Source organism: Diabrotica undecimpunctata, chromosome 3, assembly GCF_040954645.1.
Source record: "Diabrotica undecimpunctata isolate CICGRU chromosome 3, icDiaUnde3, whole genome shotgun sequence".
In the NCBI taxonomy this organism is placed as follows: Eukaryota; Metazoa; Arthropoda; class Insecta; order Coleoptera; family Chrysomelidae; genus Diabrotica; species Diabrotica undecimpunctata.
Genome location: NC_092805.1, coordinates 43,014,289 through 43,033,701, shown reverse-complemented (window position 1 = coordinate 43,033,701; position 19,413 = coordinate 43,014,289). Strand labels below are relative to the sequence as shown.

Sequence of the window (19,413 nt, the reverse complement as noted above, 5' to 3'; positions counted from 1 at the left end):
CGATAGGAGAAAGAACCTGAAGAAGAAGAATAAAGAGAATATTAACAGGAAGTGGGATGTTCTTGTCTATCATTGTTTTAATTAGGTTGTTGGTGGGTCGTTTATACTTTTGACATTTAAAAAATATGTGGTCTAAGTCACTTTTAATCTGACATTCTTGACAAATATCCGAATCTAATATATTTATTTTAAATAAATGTGCAGAATAATATGCATGGCCAAATCTAAATCTACTGATGGTAGTTATGTATTTGCGTGGGAGGATGAAATTCTTATACCAAGGTTTTTTTGGAATAATTGGTTGTATCAAACTGTATTGTGTGGTTGAAATACTACAGTATTTTCCCAGTGTGATTTCCAGTTGTTTATTTCTTCAGTTCTTGAACCAGCAAAAGCATCTATAACATTTTTTTTACAAAGCTAAAAAGTAAACGAGAATAAGCATGTATAAAAGTGTATTAACATTAAAGTTAACTTGACTATTTTATTTTGTCTCTCTTATTATTACTATTATTCTAAAAAAGTTTACGTTGAATTTTATTTTGGTAATTACTTTTTTTACATCTTTAAAGAGAAGAAGAAAATCTACATACAGACATATGTGATCCAGGTAGTGTTAAGTTTTTATACGAGGGAGTTAGTCTTTTGACATTTCATCCCGTTACCACTCTGATACGGTCTAGTCCAACTAAAAATCTGTCATTTCCCTCACGTCGTCCTCCTCTCTCTCTCTCCCTCTCTTGCCCTACTATTTTGACCTGCGACAGTGCAAACCATACCGAAGTGGTACTCGCTCGTTTAAGAATTCAGTTGCGAGTTCCTTCTCCTTTCGTTCTTTCGAAGAGAACAGCTGCCTGATTAATTTGTGGATCCTTGTTTACCACCACTCATCTCTTATCATTTTCTTCATCATTTATATCACTGAATCAAACATTCTACAATTACACTCTCTTTAAAACTACTTTCTTTCATTCACCCAGATTTTGGTAGTTACTAAAGAATTAGAACTAATCTTAACTTTTTGACCTTGGTGACGTTTGGCCTTTAGATCGAAGGCAGTGTTTAAAATAAAAGTGATAAAAAGAGTTTTATCTTAAATTTTAAAAACAGTTTCCAACTTGAAGATCAAAATGCCAACTAAAAAAGTTCCAAGTTTATAATTGTTGTTGTAATTACGTCAATTTATTATTTGTTTTCTGTTGTTAAGTACTTATAATGAGACAATATTTTTTCTATTTATTCCTAAATTAATAAAAAAGCTTCCTTCCTCTACCGCTTGATGGTATCGGATTCGTTCACCAAACTCCACCACGATGTTTTATTTTTTTAGTAGAAGTGGATAACTTTCTTTTAGAGAGATTAAAGCATTTCTGCTAGTTTCATACTTGTACGGCTGTATATCAACCTTATGTTCCTAAGTATTTCCTTAAGAGCATGTATGTTAAGTCCTTCCTCCATTCTGCGTTTTCTGCAAGTTCTATTGGAGACATTGTCCTGTAAAAGTCTTCAGCTTTCGTCTGTCAAGATTTATTAAACTGTACGAAGGCCTTCTGTTAATGTTGCCAATCATTATGTTCATATATTTTTGTTCTTGTAGGGCAGTTCATTTGTTAGTATGATTTTTTATAGTCACTTTTAACGTTTATGTCATAAGATATATTTTGCCTTTATGCCAAATCATAGAGCAAAAAGACCGCAAAGCCTTTTCGTTAATATTTCTAGGTAATCCCAAACGAAGGCAATTGTGGAGAATCAGTCAAGAATACGGGCTTGATTTTAACATCAAGAAAACAAAGTACGTGGTCATCAGTAAGAAGCATATTCCACCTAGTCATTTACTGGTAGATCAGCAACAAATACTACAAGTGCCCCGTTACTACTATTTAGAAACCACCATAAACGACCAATGGGTCCACTTAGTTGAGATAAAACAAAGAATTGAAAAAGCCAGGTCAGCATTTGTCAAAATGAGCAAGATATTTAAGAGCCACGACCAACCCTTAAAAACGAAGATACGTTTATTGAGATGCTACGTGTACAGTGCTGCTGTATGGGATTGAATCATGGACACTAACCAAGGCATCCATGGGAAAACTCGAGGCGTTTGAGATGTGGTGTTATAGACGGATACTGAGGATCTCCTGGGTGGACCGAATAACAAACATTGAGGTTCTACGTCGGATGGATAAAACATGTGAAAATATATCCACAGTGAAACAGCTCAAGCTAGAATATCTTGGACATATAATGCGAAACGGTCATATATATATATATATAATATATATATATATATATATATATAACCTGCCGCAACTTATATTACAGGGAAAGGTCTACGGAAAGAGGGAACCAGGAAGAAGAAGAAGAATATTTTGGCTCCAGAACTTAAGAAAATAATTTTCCTTGACAACTTCAGGACTATTTCGAGCTGCGGTAAGTTAGAATTGCCATGCTAGTAGCCAACATCCGTAATGGATAGGCACCACAAGAAGAAGATAATCTGAAAGAAAAAAATTGCCAGATATATTAAAAAATTTGTAAATACTTCCCATTATCTGGGTATGTGGCCCTACAACTGACAAACAAGACTGTATAAGCAAAAAATTCTTTTGCGAATTATATAATACCTGAACAATTCGCCCCAAAAATATCTAACTTTGATTAAAGGTAAGTGCAAGAGAAATCATAAGAATATACCAAACCGGCATATCTATGTTTCGTGGACCTTAAGGATTCATTTGATTGGGTGAAATTAAATGACGTTTTCCACTTATTGTGCACAAGAGAGATACCTCCAGAAATAATCTAAACGATCAAAAATATCTACCAAAACAACACAATAAAAGTAAAAGTAAAAGAAAAATCAACTGACCCAATTGAAGCTCCAATTGGATAAGACAGGGAGATTCCCGAGTCTTCTATTATTCAACCTGATAATAGATGAAATAATAAAGAAAGTAGGAACCAAAAAACGATGCCAAATGGGAGAAAAACAACTTAAAATAATCTGCTATGCAGACGACGCAATACTACTCTAGGCATCACATTATCTAGCTACGAAAAGCTTGAAATAGAATTGGAAGATCAAGTGAATAGAGCAAACAAAGCCGCAGACTGCCTGAATGAAACAATATGGAGAAATGAAAATATCGGGAAAGAAATAAAAAGCAAAATTTACAAAACAGTTATCATACTAATAATGACATACGCGGCAGAAACACGACCAGACACAGAGAAGACAAAAAGGATGTTAGAAACAGCAGAGATGAAAACACTTTGATGGGAAACACATGAGAAAAATTGACGGTACAACACCATGGGACAGAGCTAAAAGTACAGATATACGATGTAGATGCAAAATGGAGAACATCAAGGATTGGGTAAGAAATAGAGGAGTAGAATGGAGCGATCATATAAGTCGAATGACAACAAACAGAATAGTAAAGATGGCAAGAGACGGTTCCCCAATAGGAAGACGATCAGTAGAAAGACCACTTAAACGATGGAACGACAACTTTCTTAAGACACATTTAAGAACAGACAGAGTCATGTTTACATAAAAAGATAAACAAGAAGAAGAAGAAGAAGATTATCTGCCAAAATTGGTAGGAGGGATGTGTCTGAAGTATATTCATAGGCGATTAGGGCTTGGAGAGAGAAATGAGCGAGGAGACCGATTGACTGAACTTACATCAGAATAAGAATTTATGATTACTAATACATATTTCAAACTCCTACGCAAAATACTATGCATCTGGAGATTATTTTATTACAAGAAATATATAAGTGGGAGTTGTATATGCCAATGTACAAAATATTTGATAAAGTAACAAGTTATTGGAAAATGTAACAAAATATAGAAGTATGGGCTCACAACACAAAATGTGTGAGACTTAATGCAGCTTGGCTGACAGGGTGTGCCGGAGAATGACCGATGGAAACTAAGGAAGGATTCGGCCAATTTGCATGCCCGTAAAAAACAGTTCCTTAAAAATGAATGTGACAAGTTAATAGAAACAAGGATAAATGGATGAGATTAAGAGTACTGAAATAATAAACTTACTAAAGAATGTTTTGGCACCAGGAAAGTATCAACGTTTATTTCGCAAAGGTACCTTACTCTGCGATATGAGTTATTTAAAAGTAATTTCTGAAACTATAAAAAAATTAGGGACTAACTTAATTAAAGAATAACTTAATTTTTGAGTTATTTTGAGTACTCAATACTGCTGTCTCTAACTAGAAAACTTTAGCGAAAAAATCAAAAATATTTTTCTTTCTTTGTTCTCAGATGTCGCTATAGCGGCCACATTGAAGCTTCATTTGACAGAAAAGATTTGATTTCACTTTTAGAGCTTCTGTACCAGTCGCTATGATGAACCCTGCTAGGAAATACGTATAAACGAATATACAGAGGCACTATACGTGAAATCAAATGTTAACTGCCTTTTCAAAAATATTTTATTTTTCTTAAATTGATTTCTGAAATTTATCATGTGTGGAAATGATAATCTCCATATGATAAAATATATTTCAGACTTTAAATGCCGTTACAAAAGTGGTTTACAGTAAAATTTAGGGTCCAACTTAAGATTTAATTTCAGTTTTTGAAAAAAGTTAGTTAAACAATAATTTTACCAGAAATATAACATAAACCGGCAAAACCATTTTTGTTTTTTAAAACATCGTAACTCCTGTTCTGAGACCAAAATCGATCATTCGGGGTTCAAATTTATGGTATTGATGTCGACTGACGGATTAAATAATTTTAAAATGAGTAGATAGCATCTCTCAAATTAACAGTATAACTTAAAAACGGCGAAAAAAGGGTGAAAACACCGATGGACTGGAGGTTCTAATCTGATTTTCGTCTTTTAAATAAACATAATTCTGGTTCTAAGAGTCCAAAAAGGTTAATCCGAGGTCCAAATTAAAGGTGTTGAAGACAGCTATTTCTTTAAATAATTTTTGAAAGAGTAGCCCATCTCTAACTAAAAATGTAATTCAATAAACGACGAAAAAACGCCAAAAAACCGAATTTTTTCGGTTTCATTGTACCACTTTAAAAATTCTGAAAAATTCAAGAGCATAGTTTTAATAATCATACATCATATACACTCTGGGCCAAAATTAACCGGCCACTTTAAAAATGGTAATTTTTGATTTCTTATATCTCCTAAACCTGTTGTCCGATTTAAGTGATTTTTTTAATATGTTATAGCCTTATTTCTTGACAATATTTTTTATAATAATATTGTTGCTAAACAGGTAAATTTTCATTGTATACCGGCTGTACGAATCAAACTGTGTTTTTTTCTTAAAGTTTGCATCACCCTGTGGAATATTCTAGCATTTGTAGAATACTGAAATTAAATCGTAACTATAGCTTCATGCTTTCTCAACATTTTGTTTTTTGATTGATTCGCTTGTGTTGGATTATACAAAAGTTAGGTGCTTTAACAACTAGACATGTTTTTTATCAGGTTTTATCTCCGAGGAAGAGAAAAAATAATCTTTTTGAAAAAAAGTCATTTGTTACAGTAAAAATCCAATGAATAAAATCTTCGAAGAAAATTCAAAGAACAATATTTTGGAAATTAAAGTCTAATTGAAAAAAAATTGGGTATCAATAATGGGTGTTGCCGCCTCTAGCCCTTAGGACTTCTTGGAGCCGGTTTGGCAATCCATTCATGATATCCTGGATATCAGATTGGGGGATATTGTGCCACTCCTCTACTTCTAGATCTACTCCTCACTTAAGATCGGGACTGTGTGCTGGCCATAGTAGAATTTGAATCCCGACCTCATTAAGGTACTCACGGGTAGATCTTGCTGTATGGCAACGTGCATTGTCATGCATTAGTCTGAAGTTATCACCAATGAATGGTGCAAAAGGCATGACATGGTCTTGGAAAACTTCTTGCACGTATACTTGGGCATTCACACTGCCTCTACCGAACACAACAAGATCAGTACGCGCTTCGTAAGAAATTCCTACCCAAATCATTATTGACCCTCCTCGGTAAGCCACTGTTTCGGTTATAGCGCATGCAGCAAACCTTTCATTTGACGCCTATAGACACTTTGGCCTCCATCTGGACCTTTTAGCGCTATTCTCCTCTCATCTGAGAACAGTATATTCTTCCATTTCGCCATAGTCTAGTTAGCATATTCTCGCGCAATATGAAGTCTAGCCCTACGGTGTTGTGGGAGCAGTTGTGGTGCGCGAGCTGGATGAAAAGCCCTCTCAAGTTTATTTCTGACAGTCTTCTTCTAATCGTTTGTCTACTCACACTAACGTTTCTCACCTTAAGAAGAGACAGGTCACAGGTAAGGTAAACAAAACAATAATAAAGGTGGTGTGGTTAATTTTGCTGCAGTTAAATCGTCTGTATTGATGTATTACTAGTTGTTAAATTTCCTAACTTTTGTATTATCCAACATAAGCGAATGAATCAAAAAACAAAATGTTGAGAAAACATGAGGTTATAGTTAGATTTTAATTTCAATATTTTATAAATGCTAGAATATTCCACAGGGTGATGCAAACTTTAAGAAAAAAACACAGTTTAATTCGTACGCCCGGTATACAATGAAAATTTACCTGTTTAGCAATTATATTATTATAACGATTTTGTCAAGGAATAAGGCTATAACATATTAAAAAAATCACTTAAATCGGACAACAGGTTTAGGAGATATAAGACATCCAAAATTACCCATTTTTAAGGTGGCCGGTTAATTTTGGTCCAGAGTGTATAAATTTTTTTTCGAGCGATCTATATTTTTGTTATTTTCTCATCATCATCATCGTTGGCTCCACAACCCATGGTGGGTATTGGACTGCTCAAGGATAAGTCTCCATTCTCTCCCATTCTTCGCCTTGGCTTTCCAGTTTCGTACTCCCAACATTCTCAAGTATTCCTCTACCTGATCCTTAAATCGTGCTCTGGGTCTGCCTCTCCTTCTCACTCCATCTATTCTTTGGTTATAAATATGTTTTGGCGGCTCCATCTCGTTAATTCTCTCTCTCTATTAGAGTTATTTTTTCATAGACGTTTAAAATTTTCAAACGCTCAAATCAATTTGAATTTCCCGCCAACTTTTATTTTCGTTAAAATAGTTTTGTAAAGCACAAATAATTTTAATAAAAAAAAACAATCTATTTTGGTAAAAAATTAAGCGAGTTATGTCTAAAAAACGATTTTTGACTTTTTATGGAATTTTGAGGTTGTGTCAATATTTTGGGCTAAAATTTGGTGAATCTTCATCTTTTGTAATGCCGAAGAATACCCCAAAATTTGGAGATGTTTCCCCTAGGGCTATTTTTAAATTTTGATCCGGATATACTGTCTCATATTTCTTCTTCGGATCTCGGTACGTTGCACTCAAAGATTTTTACATTAGAGGGACTTAATTTAATCTTCAATAACAAAACTCTGCTTGATATGGACGTAAATTCGAACACTGCTTTAGCTATTTCCCGTTATAATATTATCACTACGCCATTTCTGTTTCTTGTTGTGTTATCTCCCGAATAATAGATATGGTGTTCATCTATAATCGCTACTTCACAATTTGGCCATCGAACTTGACTGCATCCTAAAATATCTATGTTCATGTCTTTAAACAATATTTGCTGCCTCGCCTGCTTGGTATATGATTTGAATATTTCACGTACCAATTCTTTTCACTTTTGAGACATTATTGACTTATCGGTGGATTTTTAGCACACTTTTTTCATTTAAGGAGTGCCGCTGACTGAAGATTTCATTTCTGTTTGATTTTCAGCCATTGGTATCCTGGTGATATCTTTACAGATCTTTAATGTAGTAGTTATCCATCACCTTTCCAAATCTAAATACCGTTGACTAATTTAGCTCTTCCATCTGTGGAGTCAATTTAGCTCCAGGGCAATAAAGTAACCAACAACGTGATGGTACTTCCACCCGTAGGTGTTGACCAATAAGGGGATTATTTATATCGGTAATCGTGTGGTTAATAGAGTGTATAGTAAAAATAAATAGTGATCCGGCTGCTCTGAAAACCTAATAGCCATTCAGGGTCAGAAGAAACACGAGTTAGCCAAGAGGGGCTGATAGGAAAGATTAAAGACATTTCACTCCAGACAAGTTAAAAAAGAGTAAAATGTGAAGGTCTGTATGATTTGTCAGGTACATTTCATAAGTGTATGAGTATTGATACACTTTGTGTTCCAGCTCACACGTCATGGTGTTGACTACAGACTGTATAGTTTGTTCAGCATCTCATAATATGTAGGATAGGGTGCAAGCCATTTTTACAATGTAGTTACAATGTAAATAGTTTTTGCCACTATCTCGGCAAATTAATGGATTTGAACTTGTAAAAATTCGTATTAACCATCTCTTCATAAGCTAACAGCTTATCAATGCAAAAATTGCTATTAATAAAATCAAAAAATTCTACGGACACAAAACTACATTTTAGGATTTTTGCCTTTGTTTATAAAAGAAAATATGGCCGATCTGACAGTACTCGATACGTATTTTTTATGTACTAAATCCCTCCTATGACTTTCAGATACCTGTAATATTTGTTTTTATTACCTATTTCGTTTTCTATGCTGGCGTAGTTAACATACATGTTTAAATATAATTTATTTGAAGTTTAAGATTTTAGTTATTTTCAGTTATTTTTAAGTCTCCCATCAGTAAGTTTACGAGTGCCTTTCTATATTTATAACCTAAACTTTTTGAATTGTTATGGTAATTGGGGGCTAAAATTGCGTAAGGGCTAAATTACTTTTGAATTTAAATACATTTTATTTTAGAACTTACGACAAAGAAAAAATGTTGATAGACCTTTTTATGGAATACCATAACCTAAAAATTTTATTTATCCCCGAACGGCTCCCTGGTACTCCCCTATTAAATATATTTGAAAATACATATAATACGTTACTTAATGAACTAAAGAAATCTGGTGTAAGTGAAAAAGACATTGATACTGAGAATTTAGAAAATATGTCAAAAGGAGAAATTGTGGGCATAATAAGGGGTAAGTACAATTATATAGAAATATATAAATAGAAACTTTTTTAATTCTTGGGTTTGTTGGTCTGTTAAATAAACACTTAATTATTTCTTTAACGTTTAGGTTATTCTTGCTATTTTCAATAATCACTTTAATTATATAAAAATTACATAATACAATTTATATTTGTCTGCACTGTTTGCTAGTTTACAATGGAATGCAAAAGTGATATTTTATCCTAAAGACACATGGCAGACACTTGAACTTGAAAATACGACTGGTTTAGGGTCGTATTTGAAATATCTGCCAATGGTGCACTTACAGACAACTGATTTTATTAAGTTGTGATATATATTAAAGTCTTCTTCTTCTTCTTCTTCTTCTTCTTCTTCTTCTTCTCGTAGCACTACAACCCGGGGTGGTTTTGGCTGACTGCACAACTTGCTACCATCTTGAACGGTCATCCATAATAGTTGGGTCAGTGGGTAGCCCCATTGTTCTTAGATCTGACCATATATTGTCTCTCCATCGCATTCGTGGACGTCCTAAGGGCCTTCTTCCTGTGGGGGCTTCCTCTTATATTAGCTTGGAAGGCGGTTATTAGGGAGTCTATGGACATGGCAAGCCCATCTTAGACGTTAGGATTTAATCTCTTGGACTATATCGCTCGCTCTATACATCTGCTGGACCTCAGCATTTGTTCTCATTCGGTATTGGTTGCTATTAATGTCGTGATAAGGTCCAAAGACTCTTCTGAGGATTTTCCTCTCAAAACATCTAAGTTTTCTTTCAGTTTCTTTGGTCAGGGTCCACGTCTCACACCCATATATGAGCACCGGTCTAATCACCGTTTTATATATTCTAATTTTTGATGTTCGTGTTAGGCTTTTAGATTTAATAGTATTGTGGAGGCTGTACATACATCTGTTTGCTGCCTGAATTCTTCCTTTAATCTCTTCCAAGATATCGTTATCTGCAGTGATTATTGCTCCGAGATATTTAAAACTCTCCACTCTTTCAAAGTTATAAGAGTCTATTGTAACGTTTTACCCTATTCTATCCCGTCCCTTTTGTCTGTTGATGCACATGAATTTGGCTTTTTCTTCGTTTACCCTTAGACCAATCTCCTTCACATTGGTGACTGTGATATATATTAAAGGCATCCTTTATATCGGTCTTATTATTGATACAATTTTGATTTTTTTTATGTGAATCATCTCCAATATACACCTTTCGTTGTACTTCTGTTTTTTCCAAAATCTGTATATTTTTAAAATATAAAGAATGACTATTTTTTAGAGAATGCCTAACGCTGTAGTTTTTAATTTTCTAATTTCGTAATATTGAAAACATTTGTCTTTTTCCCCGTTTGATATAATGATATAATAGATATATAAAGTGCTTTATAACGGTAAGGAAGACTAAAAATGCAACTGTTTTAGTATATCCAAAACTGTTTACTTTTTAGTTGTTATTTTACTTGAAAAATAAAAATAAATATTTTATTACAATTAATTTTTTTTAATCTACTTTAGGCTGTGGGAATTTTAATAGTTGAACATGACGTAGATGAGTATTTTTTGTGTGGTGAATTTTTGTATGTGGAAGTGTATGTCATGTTCAACAAACAAATCTATAGTTAATGACATAGCTACAGCCCCTGTCGTGTTCTTAGTTGATGCGCGAATATTTATTTGGCTATACCTTATACGGTATAACCTAATTATTTATATTAATTGTTTATTATATAAACCTCACAAAAAATTGTATAAAGTTGGAAACGGTTCATCATCATCATTATTCTGACTTTACAATCCTGCATGGGTCCTAGCCTTCTTAAGAATTTCTCTCCAGTCGTCCCTATCCATCGCCTTTCTCCGCCAAGCACGTATTCCCCTATTTCTCATGTCTTCATCGATGTTATTAAGGAACCTCGTTTTGGATCTTTGGTATTTTTTTTCTGACCAATGGGTCGTTTTTCTAGCTGGGTCATTTTGTTCCATCTGCATTACATGCCCTATCCACCTCAGACGCCTTACCTTAATATGTTTTACGATAGTAGGTTCCTGGTAGCAAGAAGCAAGGTTTAGATATCTGGGAATATATATAACTAGTTACGGAGATGTTGAAGAAGAAGTACGACAACAAAGCTTAAAAGTAAGTAAAGCGGCGAGATCTGTTAATGACGCAATCTGGAAGAACAAATATCTAAGACAAGACACAAAAACAAGAATCTATAAAGCAGCAATTAGACCTATATTAATATACACGGCGGAGACAAGACACAGCCCATCTAAAACGAGACGACTACTGGAAATAATAGAGATGAAAATACTCCGACGAATATCAGGGAAAAGTCTGTTGTATAGGGAGAGAAGCGAAAACATAAGAAGAGCATGCAATATAGAAGACATAAATGGAAGGGTGATAAAACGGAAACAGAAGCGGAACGAACACATTAGTAGAATGGCAGAGGATAGGATAGTACGAAAAGCACGAGATAATTCACCAAATGGACAAAGAAGTTTTGACAGACCAAGAAAAAGATGGTCTTCTTCTTCTTCTTGTGCCACTCCTATCGGAGATTGGAAATCATCAAGGCTATCCTAAACTTGTTTACAGCTTACCTAAAGGGTTCATTAGTAGTAGAGCCAAACCACTCTCTCAGTGGTTTGGTAACCACCCAAAAACATGGTGCAATAATTTAAAACATTTAGGAGGCTAATATTGAAGAAAAAACATGCTTTATAGCCTACATACAAGAAGGAAGAAGAAGGAGAAAGTTTCTGGTATATTTTATAGAAATCAAAGTTGTATCGTCTTCTCCACACTCCATTGTTGTTCACTGCTCTATAGATCTGTATTAGTACTTTTCTTCCGAAACATCCTAACATGTTTTTATCATTTTTTGTTAAAGTCCAAATCTCTGAACCATATGTTAAGACTTGACATATTATTATTTTGTAAAGTTTTATTTTTGTATTTCTCGATATAATTGTGGATTTAAGGAGCAGATTGAGCCCAAAATAGCATCTGTTGGCCGTGGAAATCCTGCGGTTTATCTCTGCGGTAGTATTATTTTCAGTATTAAGATGCGCCGATGGGACTCTTATTTAAGCTACCTTACCTTGTCGCGCAGCAGGATGAACGGGTAATTATTGTGGACGTTGCCGTCAGCTGGGAGAGTTCTAAACCCCTAAGTACAGGCGCCGCCAATAAAACGGCGCTGTACACTGAGCCTCGATCCCTTCAGACCATGTAAATCCGATATAATGGGAAAACCATTTGTATGGCATCTCTAATCGTTGGAGCTCGCGGAACATGGTGTCAGTCGAATTCTTGTGTCCTGAAATTTTTTAACATATTAAGGTTTGACGTCCGCAATTTTATTATAAAGACAAGTCAGGGTAGTATCCATATTCATAGTCATTTTATAAGGTCTTAGCATAAGTGACTTATGACAATTTTACTTCGAGTGTAAGTACCGGCTTCATCCTATCGAGGAGTCTACGCTTGTCTAGTTAGGTTTTTAACTCTTGACCTGCGTAGATGTTTGTTTTGTCTGTCTATGTTTGTGAATGTCCATTTTTCTATATTTTATCTATTTTTAAACTTTTTATATTTATATTATTGCCTTCGATTTTGGATTAGTGAAATTAGTAAATGCAGGGGGGATGGTGGTTCTTGCTCGATATAAGCTGGCCAACTATGGGCCATAAAGGGCCACACGCTGCTGATTTGTTACTTTCCGGATCGGAACGGAGAGAAATAGACCAGTAGAAGAAGGCCGGCATCGCCCGGCTTGCAAATTAAACAAAGTATGGCTCCACTTTGATAGCGCTTCCAGGTATACAAATTCGTTCACGGCTTCGATGACGTCATTTTCTGTAAAAAGTGGTCGTAGGATTTGTGGTTGCGTGCTTATTTTCTGTTACTTCGTTTTGTTGGTGTTTACTGTTAAAACCATTTTTGAAAAAGGTTTGAGGCAGGAAAATCCGTTTAGAATTGTACTCTTTAATTTCTTGTTGGAGGTAGTGCAAATGATAACGAAATACGAACAAATGCAACTATCTACGACAACAGAAGCCATGCTCTTTCATTTGTCAAAAGGAGCCACGCAATTAAAAAAATACACGTAAAATGAGTGAAAGAAATATATTTTCAAAAAAGTGTGAGTTCGATTACTAGGGATTACCATAACAAACAAACGAGAAACAGAAATTGAAAAGCGTATTGCGAGGACAAGTTAAATCAATGAGGTGCTGCATAAATTATTGAAAGTAAAAAACATCTCTATGCCGGAAAAGCTAAGGCTATTATCACCAAGAGGGAAGGAAGGGCCTAGAATACTACGGCCATGGTGCCTTACAGAGGGATTACGACCCACCCATTCGAAGTGACCTCTGCGTAAATTTCATCTTTGGTGGATTATCGATAGTTCTTACATCGGTAATGAAACAAATACACATTTTTAAAGGTGAAAAGATTCCAGCCAAGAGTATATATTTTCTTAGAATGGTTGCAGAGCTCCGGCAAAGGGCTCCCAGGGTATAGGAGAATCTGTATGAGAGCCGGAGCAAGACTAGCTGTGACTTGAAAATGACCCATATTTATACATTTCCTTTTATCTCAATATGGGCATTTTCAGGTCAGTTGGTGAGGCACGCGATGACACTATACCGAACGAGATATTTTAAATCATGTTTCTTTACTGTAGTGAAACCTGGATAATGAGCATAAAATCAGGATCTTCTTTATTTTTTACTTTTTCTGTCACTATTGGAGAAAATAGTAAATTCTTCTTAGCTTATAAATTCTTCTTAGGTAAAACTTTAATTTTATTTTTTGCTCTATCTTGGAGAGTGACAGAGAAGTGCCCATTTTAATTTTTTTTTGTTATTTCTATTTCTATTTTTTGTACGTTTCTTCAAATATATTTTATTTCATTGTTTAACTCTTCTTTATTTGCATTATATTGGATTTCTTGAGTTTTTTCTGATTGACTGAATTTTTATTCAAAACTGGATTGTCACAATGAAGAATTAAACTCTCTATATAATTTTTATACTTAATAATTGGTGTTTTCCATTTTGAGTTTGTTACCACTATTTACACAAATAGCTTTTATTTTGTTAAAAAAAATGTTCAAATACTGCTTGGTTTGTTTGAATTAAAGCTATCTCCGCAGCTTTAGTTGGTTCTAGCCTGTAGGCCATCGTTCATCATCATCATCATCAATCAGCCCTGAGTTGTCCATTGTTGAACATAGGCCTCCTCTAGACTTTTCTATCTGCTTCTGTTCTGCGCCTTTGCTATCCAATTGGTCACGTTTCTTTTGAGGTCATCGGTCCATCGCGTTGGGGGTCTTCCTCGGCTTCGCTTGTCAGCCCGTGGTCTCCACTCCATCGTTGCTTTTTGTTTAATAACTAAACAGATTTTTCAACCAATAAATAAAGATATATATATATATATATATATATATATATATATATATATATATATATATATATATATATATATATATATATATATATTTCAATTAAAGTCTACCTTTTTGAATTTTTTACGATATTAACCAAAATCGTTTCCGATCATTTCTCAAAATATGTTTGTATATTTAGTTTTATTGTAAAAACTTAATACCATTTTAATGCATGTTTTGTCAACACTTTGATTTTCAAAATAATTAATGATATGAGGCTGTGTTTTTTTTATATTTGAAGAACGTATCAAGGAATGGAGTCCGACAATCGATAACAACACAACTGACATGCAAGAATTCGAAAATAAATCTCTAGAAGGACTTGGTATTATCACCACCAATGTTTCTAGTATAGTTCCGGAAATCAAGCACGGAGTTATTATAGTATTCCATGGATCACCTAACACAGGTTTGTTATTTATTTTAATATTATACTTCTGGACAAAATTATCGCATCACTGATTATTTTTTTGATGATGAATATAAAGAAATATCATTAATAGAAGTTGTTATACAAACTTATTGATTTTTCTTCTCAAATTCCTTTGGTTATTGAAATATTTATTTTTCACATACTACACCTTAAGCATATATGTTGTGACACGGTAGGTAGAATACTTTTTACAATGTATTGTGACATGAAAGTACTTGCTTTTAAAACATAAGCCTTTTTTGTCAAATATGAATAAACCGAGTCATCTACATCAAAATGAAGCTGTCGCTGGATAATCACTTTAGTTGGAGAACATCGAAGTTACCGTTACGTAGTCCGTTTTGAGCGTGCATCATCAACGGTTATCAGAGTATTGCAACGTTTTGAGAGAGATTGAAGCATACATAAGAAGATCAGAACAAGGATGACATAGTGCTATTTTTCAAAAGGATGATAATTTTTTGCGGCTCAATGTTTTGAAAAACAGGAATGTATTTAATAGTTTTGTCGATATTTCTAAACGTATAGGTAAAAGGCGTTGAAGCACGTTTCAGTAGTAGGATGCCCACCACCAGATCCTTCTCGCTAGACAACACCGTGTTTTTATGATTTTCTCGAAAATATGTAGAATGAAATGTATATGATTGCATCTTGTTTACAGAAGCAGACGTTCTAGAGTCTGGAGAAGATCAGGTTATTGTTATTTCCTAACATACACTTCTCCACGTGATTCATTTACCATAGAAAGTTTAATTTTTTGCGGAGGTATATCCTATAATGCCTGTACGAAATAAGTGCATGAACCTAGATTTTAAAGAACCTCAGACGCTGGTTCAATACAAAACCTGTGCAGCTTTTCTGCTAAAGCTAGATTTATCCATAATGCATGCAGATACGTGCTGAAGATCCTTGATAAACATGAAGTTCCATTTGAAATATTCATAGGATCAGATTTTTTATTGATCTATGATAATGCTTGGCCAGACGTGGCTGCGGATGTAGTTCAGCCTCGACATGAACCTAGAACATGTTTGAGGCATGCCAAAAAGGGCAAATCCAGCGTAGAACTCTTCCTTCCAGCATAGAAGCGAAGGCTTCAAGCTGTTATTTTTGTTAGAGGTGACAACGCTGGACATTCTACCACTCTTGTTTTTCCCGGTATATAATGGGAGACGAAAAGGAATAATCTTTTTGCGTTTCTAAGATTGATAATATCTAAATAGTTTGGAGTCTGTTTATAATACGCAAAAATAAAGCGGCGAACTTCTCATGAAATAAATAGAAACTTTCTACTTACGCTGACGAGAGAATAATTTTTGTTATGATTTTACTACTCGTGGGAGTGGCTGTGAGAAAGGGTCGCTTTCATTGTGGAGGTCCAAACTTAGAAGAAACGAGTTCGTAAATCATCATAGTTGAGTATGTGGCCCGTAAAAAAATGGGAGAATCGAAAATATAGTGCAGTACTACGAAGTTATGGGTACAGGAGAGTATGTCTTATTTCGAGATAAATACAACAACTAAAGAAAGATGAAATAAAGTGCTGAATTTTAATTATATAAAATATTAGAGTCATTGACCACTGGAGCCATATGTAAGTTCAATTTAATTTTAAAACTTGTCATCATGTCTGGAGATATGATCGCAGATGTTTTCTATCTGGTGAATCAAAAAAATAAACTTGATTTTATTTGTAACTTCTTCTTCTTCGTCTTATAGTGCCGTGCACCTATAGTGCGTTGGCGAATTATCTTAGGGCCAGACGTCTGTCTTTTGCGGCATGCAAAAGATCGCCAGTGTTATTTATGCCTGTCCAGTTCTTTATGTTCCGTAGCCACGGCATTTTTTTATGACCCACTCCTCTCTTGCCTTTAATTTTTCCCTGGATGATTTTTTTCCTCTCAGAATATGGCCGAGGTATCCAATTTTTCGTACCTTGATCAAATTGAGGAATTCTCTATTAGTGTTTGCCTTTCTTAAGACTTGTTTCTCACCACGGAACATTCTTCGCAACGTCCACATTTCGAAGGCCTCCAACTTATTAATGGAAGGTACTCTTAACGTCCATGTTTCCATGCCGTATAACAATATGGACCATACATAGCATTTAACCATATTGTAGCGGAGATTTAAGGAAAGATTGCGGTTACATAGTAGCGGTTTAAATTTGATAAAAGCTTGTCTTGCTTGTTAGGTACGGCATTTGTTTTCTTGTTGAGGATCTCATTGGTCATTTATCATCATTTCCAAATATTTAAATGTTTTCACTTGATCAATTGGACCATTATCTACTTGCAGTTGTATTCTTAAAAGTGCGTTTTTTCTTATTGCCATGCATTTAGTTTTTCCAGCATTTATCTTCAAGCCATATATTTTTCCTACGGTGTTTATTTTATTTAACATCAACTGCATATCATGTTCGTTGTCTGTTATTATCGCGGTGTCGTCGGCGTAACGAATGTTATTTATCGGGAACCCGTTTACCTTTATTCCACACTCAGAGCCTTCCAGTGCCTCTGCAAAAATGTCCTCCACAAAGAGATTGAAAAGCATAGGAAACAAATTACACCTCTGTCACACCCTTCTTATTTCAAATTCTTCTTTGTTGGTTGATTTGTTCAATCTCACTCGTGCTTTTTGATTCCGATAGAGATTCTGGATAACTCTTATGTCTTTCTCGTCAATGTTAGCGTTGTGTAGCATTTTTATCATTGCGTCATGTTTTACGGTGTCAAACGCTTTTTCATAATCGAGGAATGTTATGCCTATATCCTTTCGGTGATCCATGCAGCTTTACAAGCGTATTCAAGCAGAAAGCTGCTTCACGTGTATCCAGTCCGCTCTTGAAAGAAAATTAATCTTCCAGCTTTGTGAACATTCTTGTGTGAAGGATGCGAAGAAACACCTTAAGCAAATGGCTTATTAAACTTATCAGTCTGTGGTCTTTGCATTTTGTCGCTCTTTGTGATTTAATTACTATTTAAATGGGAATAAGCCACAATTAAAGGTTAAAATACGTTTATTGACGTTTCAACTTCCACTTCGGAAATCGTTCTCATTTAATGATCATTATGAAGGTTGAATAAAGCCAATCCATTTTAATGTGACCGGTGTTATATATGTCATTGAAAATTGTTACCAATATGTCAATGTTATCATCTTCCAACATTTTTATGGCTTCCGTAGTAATTCATCCGGTCCAGGGCCCTTGCCTAGTTCTGCTATTTTTATAACTACTTTTGTAACTTCTATTACCTACTTATTTAGTGCATTGACACTTTTTTGTATAGGGTATTAGCCCAGTCATATTAGGGCTTTCACCTCGGAATGAAAGATAATAAGCTGCAAATTGGTATGAACCTTTGTTTTGTCATTCTAAATGTTGTCTCAAAAGTCACAATCGTTATCGTGTCCGCGTCTCAAGATATTCAAGGTCAAAGGTCACAAAAATCGGTTTTTCGCGAATATCTGGCTTCCTATCGGTTAAATGAGATTTGCATTTATTATAAAAGTTGTAGGCTATAAAATTCCCTACAACTTTTGTTTAAACTTTTTTTTCATACGACCAACCGTTTTGAAGGTAGAGCGCGAAGAGTGCACATCGTACAGTCATATACGGCCTAATGCAAGGTCAAGCGTGAGTTATGCTTATCAGTACGTTATAAAGTCAATTATTTACTTGGAAATTATAAATATTAAACAATGCCTATTATTTATGTACTAACTATTAATTATTTATATTTAATTAAAGTAAGTAACTTGATTATTTATATATAATTATTCATATTTAACTATTTAAGTATAAAATATTATTAATTCTGGATTATATATTTTAGTTTTATTTTAAGTTAAAATGATATAATAGTAAGAGTATATATTTTACACATATTTTTATTTATTATTAAATACGGCATAATATACATTTATCAAAATGTGAGTTCAAATATCAAAAGTATCTGTGTTGATTTTAATTGTAATGAAATTGGAAATGGAAGCTAATTATCTTCTTCTTGTTCGTCGTCTTCTTCTTCTTGTCGCTCAAAAATGTTCGATTCATTGTCATCATCCTCATTATCTGTCATGTTCATCTCCAAACCTTCCAGAATATCGGGATCATATGTATTTTCTTCATCGGGATTACTTGGATACAGTGAAGCGTTGAGGCAAGCTTGTCCGTTGCACTGGCCGCAAGCTAAAGAACATTGTAGCCCTGATTTTCTGCATCCACAGCGGGAACCACAACCATTTTTGCAATTGCAAAATATTACGTTTAGTAGTTCGGCTGGTGCTGGAGGTAATAACGTTCGTATGGGCTCCAGGATTTCATTTTCAAGCATCCAGCCCCATTCTTGAGGTTCTAAGTCCTTCCCTAACCACGTTTGAATCTGGTAGTAGACACGTTTTATGTGTTGATGAGCTGCTACACTTGTTGGTGGAAGTGTTGACAGATGTACAGGTTTATTTAGTTTTGTAAATTTGATGA

At 34.5% G+C, this 19,413-nt stretch overlaps 1 protein-coding gene across 2 annotated transcripts in view; it reads left to right on the top strand.

Annotated features, from left to right (window-relative positions):
• LOC140436736 (hydrocephalus-inducing protein homolog) overlaps positions 1-19,413 on the top strand; it is a 371,509-nt gene that overhangs the window by 128,346 nt on the left and 223,750 nt on the right. For both annotated transcript variants that reach the window (XM_072525797.1, XM_072525796.1), the window contains exons 28-29: positions 8,813-9,039; positions 14,739-14,906. In XM_072525797.1, the coding sequence (XP_072381898.1) occupies positions 8,813-9,039; positions 14,739-14,906 (395 nt within the window). The remainder of the gene's footprint in view (positions 1-8,812; positions 9,040-14,738; positions 14,907-19,413) is intronic.